At 46.2% G+C, this 21028-nt stretch overlaps 1 protein-coding gene across 3 annotated transcripts in view; it reads right to left on the minus strand.

Moving 5' to 3' along the window:
* Positions 1-21028, minus strand: part of LOC125463704 (transient receptor potential cation channel subfamily V member 6-like) — a 48914-nt gene that overhangs the window by 20665 nt on the left and 7221 nt on the right. For 2 of the 3 annotated variants that reach the window (XM_048555298.2, XM_048555296.2), the window contains exons 3-9: positions 19830-19952; positions 17685-17825; positions 15185-15283; positions 13301-13473; positions 12146-12295; positions 11828-12040; positions 5978-6064 (exon numbers count right to left, since the gene is read on the minus strand). In XM_048555298.2, coding sequence (XP_048411255.2) covers positions 5978-6064; positions 11828-12040; positions 12146-12295; positions 13301-13473; positions 15185-15283; positions 17685-17825; positions 19830-19952 — 986 coding nt within the window. The remainder of the gene's footprint in view (positions 1-5977; positions 6065-11827; positions 12041-12145; positions 12296-13300; positions 13474-15184; positions 15284-17684; positions 17826-19829; positions 19953-21028) is intronic. The other variant, XM_059653553.1, reaches the window with a different exon arrangement.

Below are 21028 nucleotides of genomic sequence, written 5' to 3' on the forward strand. Positions count from 1 at the left end.
CGATTGTTTCAGCTGATCTTGTTTATTGCCCATTGATGTTCTGGCAGAATGCAGCGACAAGTTTAGGATCCAGCTCTGACAGTCTTCATTGCATTGTAATGAACAGACCTGAACATCACCATTCCTGACATTGCCTGGTGTTTCTCGCTGCTCCCTGGATGGCACTAATATTCTTGCAGCAATATTTATCTGATGATCATGTTCTGATGTCCTGTGTGATGGTCTGTATGTGACTTTTCTTTTTCTATTCATTTTGTGGAATGTGGGCACCACTGGCAGTGCCAGTATTTCTTGCCCATCCCTAGATGACCTTGAGAAGGTGGTAATGAGCTGCCTTCTTGAACTTCTGCAGTCCTCCTGCTGTGGGTGGACCCACAATGCTTTTAGGGAGGGAATTCCAGAATTTTGACAAGTGACAGTGAAACAATGGCGATATATTTCCCAGTCAAGATGGTATGTGGCTGGAGGGGAACTTGCAGGGGGTGGTGTTTCCATATTATCTGCTGCCCTTGTCCTTCTAGATGGAAGTGCTCATGGGTTTGGAAGGTGCTGTCTGAAGATCTTTGGTGAATTTTTGCAGTAGATAGCACACACTGCTGCTACTGAACGTCGGTGGTGGAGGGAGTGGATGCTTGTGGATGTGGCACTACTTGAATGGGCTGCTTTGTCTTGGATGGTGCCAAGCTTCTTGAATCTTATTGGGGCTGTACTCATCCAGGCAAATGTGGAGTATTCCATCACACTGCTCTCTGATGAAGGGTCTAGGCCGGAATTGTCAGCTTTTGTGCTCCTGAGATGCTGCTTGGCCTGCTGTGTTCATCCAGCTCAACACTTTGTTATTCCATCACACTCCTGACTTGAGCCTTGTAGATGGTGGACAGGCCTTGGGGAGTCAGGAAGTGAGGTACTCGCCGCAGTATTCCCAGATACTGGCCTATTCTTGCAGCCAGTTTGTTAATGTGGTGAGTCTAGTTGAGTTTCTGGTCAATGATAACCTCCAGGATGTTGATAGCGGGGGATTCAGTGATAGTAACACCATTAACTGTCAAGGGGTGGTGGTTAGATTGTCTCTTATTGGTGATGGTCATAGCCTGGCATTGTGTGGCACGAATATCACTTACCAATGTCAGCCCAAGCCTGGATATTGTCCAGATCTTATTGCATTTGAACATGGACTGCTTCAGCAACTGAGGAGTCGCGAATGGTGCTGAACATTGTGCAATCATCAACAAACATTCCCACTTCTGACCTTATGATGGAGGGAAAGTCATTGATGAAGCAGCTGAAGATGGTTGGGCCTAGGACACTACCCTGAGGAACTCCTGCAGAGATGTCCTGGAGTTGGAATGATTGGTCCAGCAACCATGACCATCTTCCTACGTGTCAGTTATGACAACCACTGGAGAATTTGCCCCTGATGCCCATTGATTCCAGTTTTGCTAGGACTCTTTGACACCGCACTCGGTTGAATGCAGACTTAAAAACAAGTGTTATCACTCTCACCTCACCTCGGACAAGACCTACAGAGCTGTACAGCATGGAAACAGACCCTTTGGTCCAACTTGTCCATGCCAACCAGATATTCTAAATTAATCTTGTCCCATTAACCAGCATTTGGCCCACATGCCTCTAAACCGTTCCTATTCATATACCCATCCAGATGCTTTTTAAATATTGTAATGGTACCAGCCTCCACCACTTCCTCTGGCAGCTCATTCCTTTCACACATCACCCTCTGTGTGAAAAAAAGACTCTTAGGTCCCCTTTAATCTTTCCCCTCTCACCTTGAACCTATGCCCTCCAGTTTTGGACTCCCCTATCCCAAGGCTATTCATCCTATCCACGAGCCACATGATTTTATAAGCCTCTATAAGGTCACCCCTCAGCCTCTAACGGTCCTGGGCAAAAAGTCCCAGCCTATTCAGCCTCTCCCTATAGCTCAAACTCTCCAACCGTGGCATCATCCTTACGAATCTTTTCTGAGCACTTTCCAGTTTCACAACATCCTTGCTATAGAAAGGAGACCAGAATTACATGTAATACTCGAAAAGTGGCCAAACCAATGTCCTGTACAGCTGCAAAATGACCACACAAACCCTATACTCAATGCACTGACCGATGAAACCAAGCATGCCAAACATCTTCTTCATTATCCTGTCTACCTGTAACTCCACTTTCAAGGAACTGTGAATCTGCACCCCAAGGTCTCTTTGATCAGCAACACTCCTCATCAAGTGTATAAGTCTCACCCTGACTTGTCTTACAAAATGCAATGCCTCACACTTTTCTAAATTAAACTCCTCTGCCCATAGACCCATTTCATCAAGGTCCCATTGTACTCTGAGCTAACTTTCTTCACTGTCAATAGAGTACGAAAGTAAGCTTGCAGGGAACATAAAGACTGATGCTAAGAGTTTCTATAGGCACATGAAGAGAAAGAGATTGGTAAAGACAAATATAGGTCTCCTACAGGTAGAAAGGGGGGATGTATAATAGGGGACAAAGAAATGGCTGAGGAACTGAATACATACCTTGCTTCTGTCTTCACAAAACAGGACCCAAATCAGAATTGTCGCAAGATGCGAGATTTAGTGAGAGGGGTGAACTGAGGGAGTTCAATATTAGAGGAATGGTGCTGGGAAAATTGTTGGGATTGAAGGCAGATAAATCCCCAGGTCTGATAAATCTACATCCCAGAGTACTTAAGGAAATAGCTCTACAAATAGTGGATGCATTGCTGGTCATCTTCCAGGATTCTAAGACTCTGGAACAGTCCCTGCAGATTGGAGGGTGGTTAATGTCACTCCAATATTCAAAAAGAGAGGTAGAGAGAAAACGGGTAATTATAGACCCATAAGCTTAACATCAGTAAGGGGGAAAGTTCTCAAATCCATTGTCAAGGATTTTATATCAGTGCACTTGGAAAGCAGTGGCAGGATCAGACAGAGTCAGCATGGATTTACAAAGGAGAAATCGTGCTTGGCAAATCTGTTGAAATTCTATGAAAATGTAAGTAGTAGAGTTGACAAGGGGCAGCCAGTCAATTTAGTTTATTTGGACTCAATGAAAGTGTTTGACAAAGCCCCACGTAAGAGATTAACATGCAGGTTTGGGACATATGTATTGAGTTGGACAGGAAACTGGTTGTCAGGTAGGAAACAAAAAATGGGAATTAATGGAATCTTTTCAAATTGGCAGGCAGTAACCAGTGGGATGCACAGGGATCGGTGCTGGGGCCCCAGCTATTCACAATATATATTAATGATTTGTATGGCAGAACAACATGTAACATTCCCAAATTTGCAGATGATACCGAGCTGAGTAGGAGGCTAAGCTGACGAGGATGCAGAGATCATGACCTGGACTTGCTGGGTGAGTGGGAAAACCAAAAGCAGGTGCAGTATAATTTGGATAAATGTGAGGTTATTCACTTTGGAAGCAAAAACAAGGCACCTGAATAGCTGTAAATTGGGAGAGGGGAGTGTGCAGTGGGACCTGGGTGTCCTTGTACACCAGTTGCTGAAGGTAAGCACGCAGGTGCAGCAGGTAGTAAAGATGGCCACACCTGGAACAGCAGTTTTGGTCTCCTTTTATTGAGGAAGGATGCTCTTCCCCTCGAGGAAGTGCAGTGAAGGTTTACCAGGTTGATTCTGGTGGTGGCGGGTCTGACGGATGAGGAGAGATTGACCAGGTTGGGATTGTTTTTGCTGGAGTGAGGGGGAATCTCATAGAGATTTATAAAATTCTAACTGGATTACACAGGGTCGATGCAGGGAGGATGTTCCCTCTGGCAGGTGCATCCAGAGTCAGGGATGAAGATGAGGAGACATTTCTTCACCCAAAGAGTGGTGAGCCTCTGCAATTTATTACCACAGGAAGTGGTTGATGCCAAAACATTGAATATATTCAAGAGGCGACTAGATGTAGCACTTGGGCTGAACGGGATCAAAGGTTATGGGGAAAAGGCAGGATTAGGTTGAGTTGGACAATCAGCCATGTTTGTGAAGAATGACGGAGAAGGCTCGAAGGGCTGAGTGGCCGCCTCCTGCTCCTATCTCCTATGTTTCAATGTAAGTTTCAACACAATATGGAGCTGGAGGAAGACAGCAGGTCGGGCAGCATAAGAAAAGCAGAAAAGTCAGCATGTTGGGTTTACGTTTTTCATACCCAACACATTGACTTTCCTGCTCCTCTGATGCTGCCTGACCTTTTGTGTTCCTCCAGCTCCACACTGTATTAACCCTGACTCTAGCATCTGCAGTTCTTGTTACCGCTGAATAACCTTCTTCACTGTCTACCATACCACCAATTTTTGTGTCTTCTGTAAACCTACTAGCTATTCCTCCTATATTCACATCCAAATCATTTATATAAATGATGAAAAGCAGTGAGCCTAGCACCGATCCTTGTGGCACACTGCTGGCCACAGGCCTCCAGTCCAAAAAACACCCTCTACCTCCTGCCTCCATGACAATTTTATATCCAAATGGCAAGCTCTGCTTGCATTCCATTAGATCTAACCTTGTTTCACCATATGAGTATTGCTAGCCTGCCCCGCATGCAAAACACCTCATGACCCTGCTGGATATTTTATATCATACTGACAAAATGCGTTAGCCATTTACAATAGCTGACACATGGTTAGCTGCAATAAGAGTATTGAACATTATCTGCTGTTAGTTAGACTGCCTGTGCACAGAGAGCTCTTGAAATTGTTTGTGTGGCAAGTTGATGTCTGTGCAAACTGAATAGCAGTCAGGGAAACCAGCAGCTGGCAAAGGGCAGATTATTGTGCACCTACTTAGACGAGAATTATAACAGCACAAGGACCGAGGAGGAAGTGTAACTTAGAGCAGGTGTATGTGAAATCAGGCATAGAGGGTGAAATAAAGAGAAGTTTAGAGTTCTGTTGAAGGATCATTAGCTTGAAACGTAAACTCTGCAGTCTCATTCAGAGACACTGTCAGGCAAGCTGAATACTTGCAGAATTTTCAGTTTTTAATTCCAAGAAGTGTCTTTAGGAGGGAAACACAAATTGCTTTAAGGCAGGTAAAATAAACTGAAATAACATTGCAATTTTAAAATCTCTATCAATTAAAAGCTGAAGGAAGTCAGATTGTCTTGCCTGGTTGGCATGGATACATTGGACTGAAGGCTCTGTTCCAGTGCTATATGACTCTGTCTCTGATTCCATGCTTGTACCAGTTAGTTCTCAGTGCCAGAGAGGTTGGTGAGTAGTAATTAACTTGGAGATGTAATTTAGTTACCCTTGAGGTGGCACAGTGGCTCAAAGGTTAGCCTCACAGCAGGGACCCAGGTTTGATTCCACCCTTGGATGACTCTCTGTGTGGAGTTTGCACGTTCTCCCCGTGTCTGCGTGGGTTCCCAATGGGCGTTGCAGTTTCCTCCCAGAGTCCAAAGGTGTACAGGTTAGGTAGATTAGCTGTGATGAATTCTCCTGTAGCATCCAGGGATATGCAGGCTGGGTAGGTTAGCCCTGGGAAATACGTTGGTTGTGTTTAATTTACATCAACTGTATACATACAGAGGCTTGATGCATTTTAACAACAAGGCAAAGGGTGAGATGGTATTTTTCTGAGATTATTAACAATCAAGGAACACAGCAGAAAAGATAGCTTGATAAGTGTTTCTTTGAAAATTCATCATAGTGACAGAAGCCAAATTATACAACTAACACAAGTCATCGTAATTGATAACATAGATCATTAAAATAGAAATAATGTGGAAAACCTTGGACGAGTTGGACCAAAGGGTCTGTTTCTATATTGCATGACTCTGACTCAGACAGCAGCTTTTAGTTGTTTGATTTTAGCTACATTTCTGCCATTCATCTGAAGTTGCTGTACTATTAAGACATCATTTACAATAAGTGCCGTTAGTCACATCACTGTTGTGAGTAAGTGGCAGACAACTTGAGTTTCCTCGTTGAGTGACAAATGCCGTAGCTGCTCCTTACCTCCAATAGAACGATGATGACTGCTCCAAGCACACTGACAATCTCACCCACCAATCGCACACGGTCTTCATAAGTTACATAGCTTTCCTGCCAGAATGGGTAGAAATGGTAGATGTTTATGCAGTGACAGCTTTCCTGTCTCAGAAATATTTTTATTGCGATAATAGTTACAATAGCTGAGGCAAACTTACAGGGGGAAATGAAACTGACCGGGCACTCCAATCATCAATAAGACACAGCCATTGAAGAATCATGAGTCAGGAGGAGGCCATTCAGCTTATCCTGTCTGCACTAGTTCTCCAAATAAGCATCATAGCTTTGTGCCAAGACATTAATGCTTGGAACAGATAGTTGCCATACTAGAATTCTTCTTCATTTTTTTAAGGACTGTGTCCATTATTGGCAAGGCCACTCTCGTTTTCCATTCTTATACACGCTTCAGAAGATAAAGGAGGGAGTTATCCACAATCCGTCTCCTGCTGCAGCTCAGAAATTTTGGCTTTTGATGGATGGAGAACAGGTCCATAGCATTTAGCAAATCTCTGGAATCTCTCTCATTCACCATGCGTGTACCACTGTTTGAACATTACAATCATCACAGGCAAAACAATTTTGTTCCCCTATAATGTCAATACCAAACAATCATTAGTGGTGTCCACTAATAATAATGCCCTCATAGTGAAGCCAGTGGTTTGGAATCACTGCTGTTGGGACTAACTAATCTGATGGGTGGGGATGGAAGAATGGCCGTTCCTTCTCAACAGCCCTCTAGTATACGTCATACAGATTGGCCAAGACTCTCCATCTTATTATCAGTTTCAGAATCCTCTTCCACTGGTCTCAAGTATATACCTGGAATAGGGACATTTCAGCTGAAAGACTACCATGTACCGATTAAGCAATAATAACAAGGGGCCTTTGAACATTTAACAAAGCTTTTCTGGATTTTGTTTGCCCACCCTGATTGCACTGAGCTCTAGTGTCGAGGAAACATAAATCCTCAATCCGTCATACAGCTGCTGCCATGTTTTGCCATGTGGGCAATCAGGATGTCATTACAGAGTACATGAAACAGTTAATATCTTTCACATCTTACTCATTGTAACTTGTCAGTGTAATTCTTTCTTTCCCTCACTCTGTCTATATGTGTTGCATCCATGTAACCCACTGTTCCTCAGTGCATACCTCTATACAGCCCAGCATTCCCTGTTTTATACGTCCATAGAGCCCATGATTCCCCAGTAAGTGCATCTAGACCTCACACTGTTCCCAATGTAAACATGTTTATAACCACTGTTCCTCAATGCGAACCACTAAATAGCCCATTATTATCAAGCATCTACCTGTATACAGTCTATTAACCCACTGTTCCCCATGGGCCCCTGTAGATAACCTGTACACAACACATTGTTCCCCATTGTGTCCCTGCACACAATCTTGACATAAGGAATTGTTCCCCATTCTGTCCCTACATACAAACTTTACAAACCAAACTATTCCCCATCGTGTCCCTGTATAAAACCCATTGTTCCCCATCGTGTCCCTGTGTAAAACCCATTGTTCCCCATTGTGTCCCTGTATAAAACCCATTGTTCCCCATAAAACCCATTGTGTCTCCATTGTGTCCCTGTATAAAACCCATTGTTCCCCATCGTGTCCCTGTATAAAACCCATTGTTCCCCATTGTCTCCCTGTATAAAACCCATTGTTCCCCATTGTGTCCCTGTGTAAAACCCATTGTTCCCCATTGTGTCCCTGTATAAAACTCATTGTGTCCCCATTGTGTCCCTGTGTAAAACCCATTGTTCCCCATTGTCTCCCTGTGTAAAACCCATTGCTCCCCATTGTGTCCCTGTGTAAAACCCATTGTTCCCCATTGTCTCCCTGTGTAAAACCCATTGTTCCCCATTGTGTCCCTGTGTAAAACCCATTGTTCCCCATTGTGTCCCTGTGTAAAACCCATTGTTCCCCATTATGTCCCTGTATAAAACCCATTGCTCCCCATTGTATCCCTGTGTAAAACCCATTGTTCCCCATTATGTCCCTGTATAAAACCCATTGCTCCCCATTGTGTCCCTGTGTAAAACTCATTGTGTCCCCATTGTGTCCCTATGTAAAACCCATTGCTCCCCATTGTGTCCCTGTGTAAAACCCATTGTTCCCCATTGTGTCCCTGTGTAAAACCCATTGTTCCCCATTGTGTCCCTGTGTAAAACCCATTGTTCCCCATTGTGTCCCTGTATAAAACCCATTGTTCCCCATTGTGTCCCTGTGTAAAACTCATTGTGTCCCCATTGTGTCCCTGTGTAAAACTCATTGTGTCCCCATTGTGTCCCTGTGTAAAACCCATTGTTCCCCATTGTCTCCCTGTGTAAAACCCATTGCTCCCCATTGTGTCCCTGTGTAAAACCCATTGTTCCCCATTGTCTCCCTGTGTAAAACCCATTGCTCCCCATTGTGTCCCTGTGTAAAACCCATTGTTCCCCATTGTCTCCCTGTGTAAAACCCATTGTTCCCCATTGTGTCCCTGTGTAAAACCCATTGTTCCCCATTGTCTCCCTGTGTAAAACCCATTGCTCCCCATTGTGTCCCTGTGTAAATCCCATTGCTCCCCATTGTCTCCCTGTGTAAAACCCATTGTTCCCCATTGTGTCCCTGTGTAAAACCCATTGTTCCCCATTGTGTCCCTGTGTAAAACTCATTGTGTCCCCATTGTGTCCCTGTGTAAAACCCATTGTTCTCCATCGTGTCCCTGTGTAAAACCCATTGTACATCTTAAATGACGCTATCGTCCCCTCCTCCAGCACCTCCACTGGCAACACGTTCCAGGCACCCACCACCCACTGCGTAAAGAACTTTCCACGCATATCTCCCTTAAATTTTTCCCCTCTCACCTTGAAATCATAACCCCTAGTAACTGAGTGCCCCACTCTGGGAAAAACCTTCTTGCTATCCACCCTGTCTATACCTCTCATGATTTTATAGACCTCAATCAGGTCCCCCCTCAATCTCTGTCTTTCTAATGAAAATAATCCTAATCTATTCAACCTCTCTTCATAGCTTACACCCTCCATACTAGGCAGCATCCTGGTCAACTTCCTCTGCACCCTCTCCACAGCATCCACATCCTTTTGGTAAAGCAGCTACCAGAACTGTACGCAGTATTCCAAATGTGGTTGAACCAAAGTCCTATACAACTGCAACATGACCTGCCAGATCTTGTCCTCATTACCCCGTCTGATGAATGAAAGCATGCCGTATGCCTTCTTGACCGATCTATCAACCTGTGTTGCCACCATCAGGGTATAATGAACCTGAGCACCCAGATCACTCTACGCATCAATTTTCCCCAGGGGTCTTCCATTTACTGTATAGTTCGCTCTTGAATTGGACCTTCCAAAATGCATCACCTCGTATTTGCCTGGATTGAAATCCATCTGCCATTTCTCCACCCAACTCTCCAATCTATCTATGTTTTGCTGCATTCTCTGACAGTCCCCTTCACCATCTGCTACTCCACCAATCTTAGAGACATCTGCAAACTTGCTAATCAGACCATCTATACATCCCTCCAGGTGATTTATGGATACCACAAACAATAGCAGTCCCAATACGGATCCCTGTGGAACACCACTGGTCACAGTTCTCCATTTTGAGAAACTCCCTTCCACTACAACTCTCTGTCTCCTGCTGCCCAGCCAGTTCTCTATCCATCTAGTTAGTACTCCCAGGACCCCATGAGACTTCACTTTCTCTATCAGCCTACCATGGGGAACATTATCAAACGCCTTACTGACGTCCATGTATATGACATCTACAGCCCTTCCCTCATCTATCGACTGGTTCACTTCCTCAAAGAATTCTATCAAGTTGGTTAGACATGACCTACTCTGCACAAAACCATGCTGCCTATCACTGATAAGCCCATTTTCTTCCAAATGTAAATAGATCCTATCCCTCAGTATTTTCACCAGCAGCTTCCCCACCGCTGACATCAGGCTCACTGGTCTATAATTACCTGGATTATCCTTGCTACCCTTCTTAAACAAGGGGACAACATTAGCAATTCTCCAGTCCTCCGGGACCTCACCCATGCTCAAGGATGCTGCAAAGATATCTGTTTAAGGCCTTAGCTATTTCCTCTCTAGTTCCCTTAGGATCGTGGGATAGATCCCAACTGGACCTGGGGACTTATCCACCCTAATGCCTTTGAGAATACCCAACACTTCCCCCCTCCTTATGCCGACTTCACGTAGAGTAATCGAACTACTATCCCTAACCTAAACATTCATTAAATGGATAATGATGGGATAGTGTAGGGGGAGGGGCTTAGATTAGTTCACAGGTTGGCGCAACATCGAGGGCCGAAGAGCCTGTTCTGTGCTGTATTGTTCTATGTTCTATGTTCTGAGTTCGATATCCCTCTCCTTGGTGAATACCAAAGCAAAGTACTCATTAAGAATCGCACTCATTTTCTCTGCCTTCTTGCATAACATCCCTCCTTTGTCCTTGAGTGGGCGAAACTTTTCTCTAGTTGGCCTCTTGCTCCTTATGTATGAATAAAAGGCTTTGGGATTTTCCTTAAGGTCCCCAGGGTGTTGCTGTATACAACTCCCTGTTCCCCAGTTTGTCCCCCTATATATCTCGCTGTCCCCCAGTGTGTCCCCGTATACATCTAACTGTTCCACTGTCACTGCTCCCCAGTGGGTCCCTGTATACATCTCACTGTTCCCCAGGGTGTCCCTGTATATACCTCACTGTTCCCCAGTGTGTCCCTGTATAAATCTCACTGTTGCCCAGGATGTTGCTGTATACAACCCACTGGTCTGTAGAGTGCTCTGTTATATAACCAGCAATGCACACGTACTCTATATAACACTCTTCCCCCCAGTGTGTACTCTATAATAACCCACAGCATCAACTGTGTGGTCTAAATAACAATCTGCCCCCAAATGTGTGCTCTATACAACCCTCTTCACCCCAGTGTGTACTCTCTAATAACCCACTGCCTCCCAAATGTGTGCTCTACATAACCCACTGCCCCCAGTATGTACACTACATAACCCGCTGTCACACAGTGTGTGCTCCATATAACCCACTGCCCCCAATGTGTATACTACATAACTCACTGTTCCCCAATGTGTACACTTTATAACCTGCTGACACACAATGTGTGCTCCATATAACCCACTGTCCCCCAATGTGCACTCTATGTAACCCACTGTCACCCAGTGTGTGCTTTATATAACCTACTGTCCCCCAATGTGTGCTCTACGTAACCCACTGTCCCCCAATGTGCACTCTATGTAACCCACTGTCATCCAGTGTGTGCTTTATATAACCTACTGTCCCCCAATGTGTGCTCTATGTAATCCACTGTCCCCCAATGTGTGCTCTATGTAACCCACTGCCCCCCAGTTTGCGCTCTATATAACCCATTGCCCCCAGTGTGTGCTTTATATAATCCACTATCCCTGAGTGTGTACCTCAATGCAGCCTACTATTCCTGACTGTGCCTTCTGTAAATCCCACTGTTCCCCAGTCTGTCCCTCTGTAAGTGCCACATTGTGTCTAATGAGGCTGCAAAAAATAATACCTGTCCTCTGTTCATGAGTACGCACACAGAGCACCACCCCTTCTGTTAGCAGATTAGTGTTTACCAGTACATTAATGTTCCTCGACATGTCTCCGATACAGTATTATCCACTTAATGCAGCTTTTATAGGGCCCTTCCACTAAACTGGTGTTGACAGAAAGTTGAGCCACTTAAAATGAAGTGACCTTTGATTCTTTATAAGCGAGTTCATTGTGGTTAGGCTGGTTATGTAGAGCGCAGTGCTATATACTGACCTGCAGTGTTCTCTCAACATACAACATGGAGTCTCTCTCATTGGTGGCATTTTCGGGCCTTGGTTTAAGTGGGCGGTAGGCACAGCAGAAGGTGAAGATGGTGATGTAGACAAGGTACAAGAATGCCAGAAGTCGGAAATAATACATTCCGTAGCTATTCCACTTTAATCGGAGGAGCTCCTTCATAGGGGATAGACGAAAGATCTTTAGGGCCTGTGCAGTGAGACGGGAGAGAGAAAATATACTGTTGCTGTTTTCTTTCCTTCCTTACCTCCTTTCTCCCTAGCAGCTCTCCTCCCCCAGCACTTTCCCAGTTACCTCCTTGTTTTTGCTGGAAATCACCAGCTGCAGCACAGAGAGGTCATCATTCCATGAATCGATCTCCAAGAGGTCATAGTAAGTGCTGATCAGAGGGCCATAGGGTCGGTGTACATTGTGCTCCTTCCTCTGCAATAGGTGCTGGAACATCTGCAAGAGAGCGTTTGTGATTCAAAGCTCAGTTGAGGGAGAATGATGGGTATAGAAATGGGGAACAATGGAAATGTACAGTCTGGCACCATCGCGCCAATACAGGGCTGAATGGTCTCTCAAGCCTGGCCCATGTTACCTGAAGAATCAGGATTCAGAAGTTCCTTCCTCACTTTGTGGATCATCTCTTGAAACCTTATTTTTTGAAGAACTAAGTGAGTGCGAGCTCCTTTCTGGAATTTTAATCTGCGCTTGGTGTAACAGGTCGTCTGTCATTCCTTCATCGTGATGGCCCATCCCCTTGATGAGTGCAAATGCATGGATATTCAAACATGCAGCTCCCCTGATGACCTAGCTATCAGGTTATAGCCTCTCAGTTTTGGTGTCACCTTTGAAAATTTTGATTCTACCTTCTCCAACTCCTCTATACCTTTTAAAAACTAAAAGAACTGCGGGAAGCTGTAAATCAGGAACAAAGACAAAGTTGCTGGAAAAGCTCAGCAGGTCTGGCAGCATCTGTGGAGGAGAAAACAGGGAAAACGTTCTGAGGAAGGGTCACCAGACACGGAACATTAACTCTGTTTTCTCCTCTACAGATGCTGCAAGACCTGCTGAGGTTTTCCAGCAACTTTGTTTTTGTTCCTCTGTATTGTTTGTTGCAACACGAGTTAACCAGACTCCATTTCCCATAACACCTTTTTTAAAAGTTTCCTATGCACTGGAAAAAAGCTAAAATAAATCAGTCACTGTTCTGAGTCCCAGTTGTGGTCATCCCTCCCTTAGAGTGTAGGAATGATGGGGATTTTGCTCAAGCTTTGCAGTGATGCCTGCGCAGTTGAATGGCCTCCTGAAACTGGCTTGCGAGGTTCGAATACGAAGTGCAACAGCTGGGGCAAAATGATGGGAACATGGCAACAGCTATTGAGCTAGATCTCAGTGACACGAGGAGAGAATAGGAGACAAATGTGCACAGAGGCAATTTAAAGGAATACAGAAGTTCCTGACCTGAATGTTTCCTTCGACCACTGCCAGCTTGATGGGAGTCAGTCCATTCCTGTTGACGATCATGTCAACTGCAGGCTCATTCTGTGCCTTGTCATAGGATAGAATTGTATCGTACATCTGTGGGATGAAGGGCCTTTTAGGCTGGAGCACTAGAACATGCAGAACCGTGTTACCTGAGAAAAGAGCACATCTTCATTGAAGGCATGAGAAAGGTTCTCTTCTCTCTCTCTTTCTCTCTCTCTGTCTCATCGAACCCCCTGACCTTCCTCCCTCTGGCCATCATCTCCAGCCAACCAGAGGTTCCTCAGTTTTTTACAGAGCTTCTTATTGCATGCACGAAAAGAAAGTGAACTATCAGCTGTCAGAGGTACAGAGGGGATTCGAGGAAGGATGTTTTACTCCCAGGAGGGTGGTGGGTATCTGGAACTCACTGCCTGAAAGGGTGAGGAGGCGAGAATCCTCAAAGCATTTAAGAAGTGTTTAGATGAGCACTGGAAACACCACAGTATACGAGGCTATGGGAAAAGTGCTGGAAAATGGGATTAGAATCGATAGATGTTTGACAAGCAGCCAGCACGGTTGTGATGGGCCGAGGGGCCCTTTTGCCATGACGTAAAAATTCTTTAATCCGTGAACACGGAGCACAACAACTTCGGACCATGAAACCTGACCTCCATTTTGATGTATTTTCCCATTGTCCATACCTTATTTTCCCGTTTTCGCTTTCAGTCGGAGGTGAACTTTATTCTGCTATTAACACTACTCTAGACCAATGCTTTGTCCCTTCACCACAAATATTACCTCTTGCTGCATGACATCATTGATGCTTATTCTTCTCTTTGCCTAACATTCCGTACTGTTCCAAATTCTCCTCCCTTCTTTCTCAACTGCACAGCACCGAGCACATTTCTACTTCTCTTCAGTTCCAAAGAAGAGTCAATTGGACTCAAAATGTTAACTCGGTCTCTCTCTCCATAGATACAGCCATCTGTGCTTCATTGATCCAACACTTTCCATTCATATTCCTTGAAACAGCAAAGTGAGATAATCTACTGTGGGATGATCATTGAGAGGCTTTATTGGCTCGGACAATGGCGCGAGCTCTATCGATGTTCATTGAATTTGTATCATGGGACAATTTTTATGCCCGTTTGAGAAGATAGACTCAATGGCTCATCTGAGAGACTGCCTCTCTGACAGCGTGGCTCTCTGACAGTGCTGTGCCTGAGTGTCAGCTGATGTTTTGACCTTCCTAGGGTGGGAGCTGAACCTGTCCTCTCAGACAAAAGCCTAATCAACTGAACCATGGCTGAGACACTCTGAGCTTGCACTGATCACAGATAGAAGATGAAAATCCCATATCTGTCAACTCCAGTGAAATTATGTGCACCCAATGCCCTGACCCATCCATAATCCCAATCAGGAAGAATAGAGATGGTGGGGGTGGGCAAGCTGGGACGTTGATGGTTCGGCCAACTGGGGAAATCCCTTAAATGTAAATTTAAACGGAAGTGGGAATACAGGTGAGTCAGAGAGAGGACAGACTCTTTGTTGATGTTTTGAGTCTCAAGTAAACGGGGAAGTTGCAGTCAGTGCGGTGAAGATGAACTGTAGATAGTATTTTCTGATGATGGGACATAGGCATCACTGGCCAGGCCAACAGTTCTGACCGATCCCACATTGCCCAGAGGCAGCCAATCACATTGGTGCGTGCCTGTAGTCACAGATAGGGCTGGCAATGTTTCTGTTGGCCAATGGCAATGCGAACATGCACAGCATCCCTGGAGTTCTTCACCTCTCACTCCAAGATAGAATCTTATTGAGTAATCATCCTGTGGGTTAACAATGAAATCAAAATGAAGGGTGCTGCGTTCTGACTCTTACCGAGGTAATCCTGTGCCCTAATGTCTGCCCCGTTTTCAATCAGAAACCGGACGATCTCTGCATTCCCAACACAAGCCGCGAAGGACAGCACATGCTCACCTGGACAAAGAAACACAGCCTCAAGCACCGACTGATGGAACTGAAAGGTACACAGCTGTATGGGAATGGCTTTGTTTAGGCGATACCCAGGAACGTCAAACCAAATGCTATCATCTTGAATTGAGAGCCAGGCCATGGGAAAACAAAATCAGGGATATAAACAACAGTGAAAATCTGGAATTCCACTCTCAAAAGGCTGTGGATGGAGTTACTTGGATCTTTCAAGGTTGGAATTGACTTCTTAATTAAGGGTGTCAAGGCAATGCAGCTAAAGTTGAGTTGATAGAGTTAAGACACAGACCACTCATAATCTCATTGAATAGTATAGCAGGCTTCAAGGACCAAATGGTCTCTTGTTCCTGTTGATTCGTGGAAGAGTGACAAATGGTGGAAGAAATGAAGGATGAACTTTGCTGGATAGCATGTTTTATCACATCCTCTTGGCATTCCAATGGCTTCCATAGCAATGGGTTACTTTTGGAAAATTTTGGAGCTGCAGATGTTGTAAATAAGAAACAAAAACAGAGATTGCTGGAAGAGTTCAGCACATCTGGCTGCATCTGTGGACAGAAATCAGAATTAATGTTTCAGGTTGATTGACTCTTCCTCAGGAGCCGAGAAGCTGAGCTTTTCCAGCAACTTCTCTTTTGTTTCTGAACTACTTTTGGAATTGAAGTCATTGCTGTAATATAGGCAAACAGGTCAGTATATTCATTGTACAGATAGCAAGAGATAAGGGTTTTGGTCAGAGGCAAAAAAACTACAGATGCTGGAATCCAAGGTAGACAAACAGGAGGCTGGAAGAACACAGCAAGCCAGGCGGTATCTGGAGGAAAGGAGCAGTCCTGAAGAGGGGTAATACCCAAAACATTAACTGTTCCTTTCCTCATGATTTTGGTCATGTTGAGTTAAGGGACATTATTAGTGAGGACATTTGGTCAACTCCTAGCTCTTCAAATAATATCAAAGGACTAAACATATGAACATATCAAAAACTCTGTCAACGGCAGGGATATTCTGAGGTTAGGAGACCAAAGATGTACATAATGCTCCAAAACAACCAGGGATTTGTTTAATTGTAGTAAATTCTTATTCCTACACACAAATCCTCTTGTAATAAAGGCCATTTGCCTTGCTCATATCTGCCTGAGCTATGGCAACACACTGAGGAGAATTTATTTCAATGCCTCACTTAAAATGGTCTATCATACAAAAATAATCATAACATGATATTTTAAGTTAAATCTTCTGTGGGACAAAGGCATTGCAGGCTGGCCAGCATTTCTTGCCTATCCCTAGTTGCCCTTGAGAAGGTGGTGGTGAGCTGCTTTCTTGAGCTGCTGTAGTTCACCTGCTATAGATTGACCCATAATGCTATTAAGGAGGGGATTCCAGGATTTTGACCCAGTGACAGTAAGGGAACTATGGTACATTTCCAAATCAGGATGGTGAGTGCATTGGAGGGGAACTTGTAGGTACTGGTGCTCCCATGTATCTGCTGCCTTTGTCTTTCTAGATGGATGTGGTCATGGGTTTGGAAGATGCTATCTAAGGAGCCTTGGTGAGTTATGGAGTGTATCTTGTCGATGGTGCACACTTCTGCTACTAAATGACAGAAGTAGAGCAGGGGAGGTAATGGCCTCATGGCATTATCACTGGGCTGTTAGTCCAGAGACTCAGATAACATTCCGGAGACCCGGGATCGAATCCCACCGTGGCAGATGGTGGAATTTGAACTTAATAAAATATATGGAATTAAGAATCTAATGATAACCATGAACCCTTTTCAATTGTCAGGGGAAAAGACCCCATCTAGTTCACTAATGTCCTTTGGGGAAGGAAACTGCCTTCCTCACCTATGTGTGACTCCAGACCCACAGCAATGTGGTTGACTCTAAACTGTCCTCTGGCAATTAGAGATGGGCAATAAATGCTGCCTAGCCAGCAATGTCCTCATCCTGTTAATGAATAAAGGGTGGGAAAAGGGTCTGTGGAGTAATGTATAAATGTAATCTGAGCTGGCTGTACGTCAGATGCTGTGTCTTCTGCTGACTTGACCTTAAACGCAGTTCCACATTTCTGCCTCGATTTTCTTTCACATATGCAATTGTTTAAATGCTTTTTTTTTTCAGCTCACTATCAAGTTGAGTTTATGTTGCTGTGAAATGAGTGGGGGGTTGACAGTGGGTGGGGAATGGGATATGGACAGTGAGTGGGGGTGGGTATTGGCGTGTTTTCCTAGCTCAAGGTGCTTTTACTGAATTTATAAACCTATAATTATTGCCATTCCAGTAGAGCATCTTATCAGCTGGAAATTCCAGTGTTAGGTAGATAAAAATGCGCTCCCGCTGGAAACTCTCAATGATGCTGCATGCTGGGCTTGAGTGAATACTGCACTTACCATAGTAAATGATGCTCTTGCTGTCTTTCCTGAAGAATGTCCCAGTGGCACGAGGTGTGACTACATCAGCTTGGCGACTTATCAGTTCTTTCACCAGCTGCACATTCCCATTCGCTGCGACAATGTGAAGGGCTGTTTCTCCTGTTTGAGCAAAATGATATCCCAACATTTCCAAATTCATTCAATTAACATCCATAGACACAACAGGCAAAATCACACATCCTGTAAAACATTCCACCCCCCAATCACTGTCCATCACCCACTCACTGCCCATCTCCCATCCCCCATTCACTGTCCACCCCCCATTCACTGTCCATCTCCCACTCACTGCCCATCTCCCATCCCCCACTCACTGTCCATCTCCCACTCACTGTCCATCTCCGACTCACTGCCCATCTCCCATCCACCACTCACTGTACTCCCCCCACTCACTGTCCATCTCCCACTCACTGCCCATCTCCCATCCCCCACTCACTGCCCACACCCCATTCAATGTCCATCTCCCACTCACTGCCCATCTCCCATCCCCCACTCACTGCCCACACCCCCACTCACTGCCCACCTCCCAATCACTGTCCATCTCCCACTCACTGCCCATCTCCCATCCCCCACTCACTGTCCACCCCCCATTCACTGTCCATCTCCCACTCACTGCCCATCTCCCATCCTCCACTCACTGCCCACACCCCATTCACTGTCCATCTCCCACTCACTGCCCATCTCCCATCCCCCACTCACTGCCCATCTCCCACTCACTGTCCATCTCCCACTCACTGCCCATCTCCCATCCCCCACTCACTGTCCACCCCCCACTCACTGTCTATTCCCACTCACTGCCCATCTCCCATCCTCCACTCACTGCCCACACCCCATTCACTGTCCATCTCCCACTCACTGTCCATCTCCCACTCACTGCCCATCTCCCATCCCCCACTCACTGCCCACACCCCCACTCACTGCCCACCCCCATTCACTGTCCATCGCCCACTCACTGCCCACACCCCCATTCACTGTCCATCTCCCACTCACTGTCCATCTCCCACTCATTGCCCATCTCCCATCCCCCACTCACTGCCCACCCCCCCATTCACTGCCCATCCCCAACTCACTGCCCACCCCCACTCACTGTCCATATCCCATTCCCCACCCACTGTCAACCCCCACTCATTGCCCACCCTGCCACTTGCTGCGCCCCACACGCCCACTCATTGCCCACCCCTCCAATCACTGCCCTTCCCACAACTCACTGCACATCTCCCACTCACTGCCCAGCCCCCACACACTGCCCATCTCCCACCCCCCACTCACTGCCCAGCCCCCACTCACTGCCCATCTCCCATCTCCCACTCACTGCCCTTCCCCCAACTCACTGCGCATCTCCCACTCACTGACCAGCCCTCCCTCACTGCCCTTCCCTCAACTCACTGCCCACCCCCAACTCACTGCCCAGCTCCCCACTCACTGCCCGTCTTCGATCCCCCACTCACTGCCCACCCCCTAACTCACTGCCCACCAACCACCACACTCACTGCCCACCCCCCACTCACTGCCCACCCCCCACTCACTGCCCACCTCCCACTCACTGCGCTTCCCCCAACTCACTGCGCATCTCCGATCTCCTACTCACTGTCCATCTGCCACTCACTGTCCATCTCCCAATCCACACTCACTGCCCAGCTCCCCACTCACTGCCCACCACATCTCCCACTCCCTGCCCATCTTCGATCCCCCACTCACTGCCCACGCCCCACTCACTGACCATCTCCCATCCCCCACTCACTGCCCACCCCCTAACTCACTGCCCACCAACCACCACACTCACTGCCCACCCCCCACTCACTGCGCATCTCCCACTCACTGACCAACCCTCCCTCACTGCCCTTCCCTCAACTCATTGCCCAACCCCAACTCACTGCCCATCTTCGATCCCCCCCTCACTGCCCACCTCTGATCTGCCAGTTACTGTCTATCCTCTACTCACAGCCCTAATCGCTAACCCCATTCCCCAGACATTGCCCGTCTCCCATTCCCCGTTCTTCCCTCAGTATTGTGCATATGTAGGGGTAGACAGTGCTTATATTCAAGTTTCCCAAAAAGTCCCACCTGACTTACCCTCAGACTGATATAAAACCTAACAGCGAGTACCTGCATAGAGCTCGCCTGAGATTGAAATGTTCATGAGTTCAGGAGCCACATCAAGGAGAGCGATTGCCGCCCTGTTGGCATTGTACACAGCGGCTACATGCAATGCTGTCTCCCCCAGTATGCCTGCAGCAACAGAGTGAAGAAAATGGGATTTAGTAAGGCTGGGAGAGCTCTGAGGGAAAGACAGCAAAGACAAAGCACAGTGATTCATTGCACCCACTTTGGGGAGGGTGGGGTGATACTATAGTCTGCCCTTTTCCTACCAACCTGGATCATGGGCTTCCATGGGATTGGTCCCCACTTGTGCACAAAGTAGTTGGTCACTGCCTTTCACATGGTGACTGAACAGGAGAGTCCCCCATTCCTATTGCCTGCCATCAGGAGAATTGGAAGGATTTCCAGGCTGACCCTGGGTTTACAGCCACATTACAGACCCACTTCCATGGCCAATGGGTCCTGGCATGGGAATTAGGTTGGGATTTCCTGGTCCAAAGGTTTGAATACATCAATATTAGGCTGTGAGACCTCCAGGGCTACAGAATCGAACACGTTACATTTCTCCCAAAGTTGTGTTTAAGATGTGACCCTCGCAGCTAAAGGGATCAAGGGGTGTGGAGAGAAGGCTGGAGTGAAACGGCACGATCAGCCACGATGATATTGAATGGTGATGCAGGCTCAATGGGCTGCATGGACACCCCTGCACAGTTCTCTATGTTTCTAATACTTCTGAGGTGCCAGGGATGGGTAACTATGTCTTTTCACGATGGCAGGATGGGCAGAGAGTGGTGACCTGCTCAGCTCTACTACTATTATCTGAAAAAGGCAGAAGGCATGTAACCCAATCGTTACACTCTGATTCTTCCCTTTCTTTCTCTGACTTTTGTTTCTGCTTCAGTGGATGGGTTATCAACGGTATTTAAGCCCTGGCAAGAAAAAAAGACAAAGAACTGTGTATGCTGGAAATCTGAAAAGCAGAAAGTGCCAGAGAAACTCAGCAGAATCTGTGGAGAGAAGAAATAGAGTTAATGCTTTGAGTTTGATGTGGTAGCTCAGTAGCACGCACTGCTGCCTCCCAGCACCAGAGACTTTGGTTCAATTCCAGCCTCAGATGACTATCCATGTGGTGTTTGTACTATCTCCCATGGAAGCATGGGGCGGTATACATCCAGGTGCTCCGGTTTCCTTCCACAATCCAAAGG

Source organism: Stegostoma tigrinum, chromosome 22 (assembly GCF_030684315.1).
Source record: "Stegostoma tigrinum isolate sSteTig4 chromosome 22, sSteTig4.hap1, whole genome shotgun sequence".
Taxonomy (NCBI): Eukaryota; Metazoa; Chordata; class Chondrichthyes; order Orectolobiformes; family Stegostomatidae; genus Stegostoma; species Stegostoma tigrinum.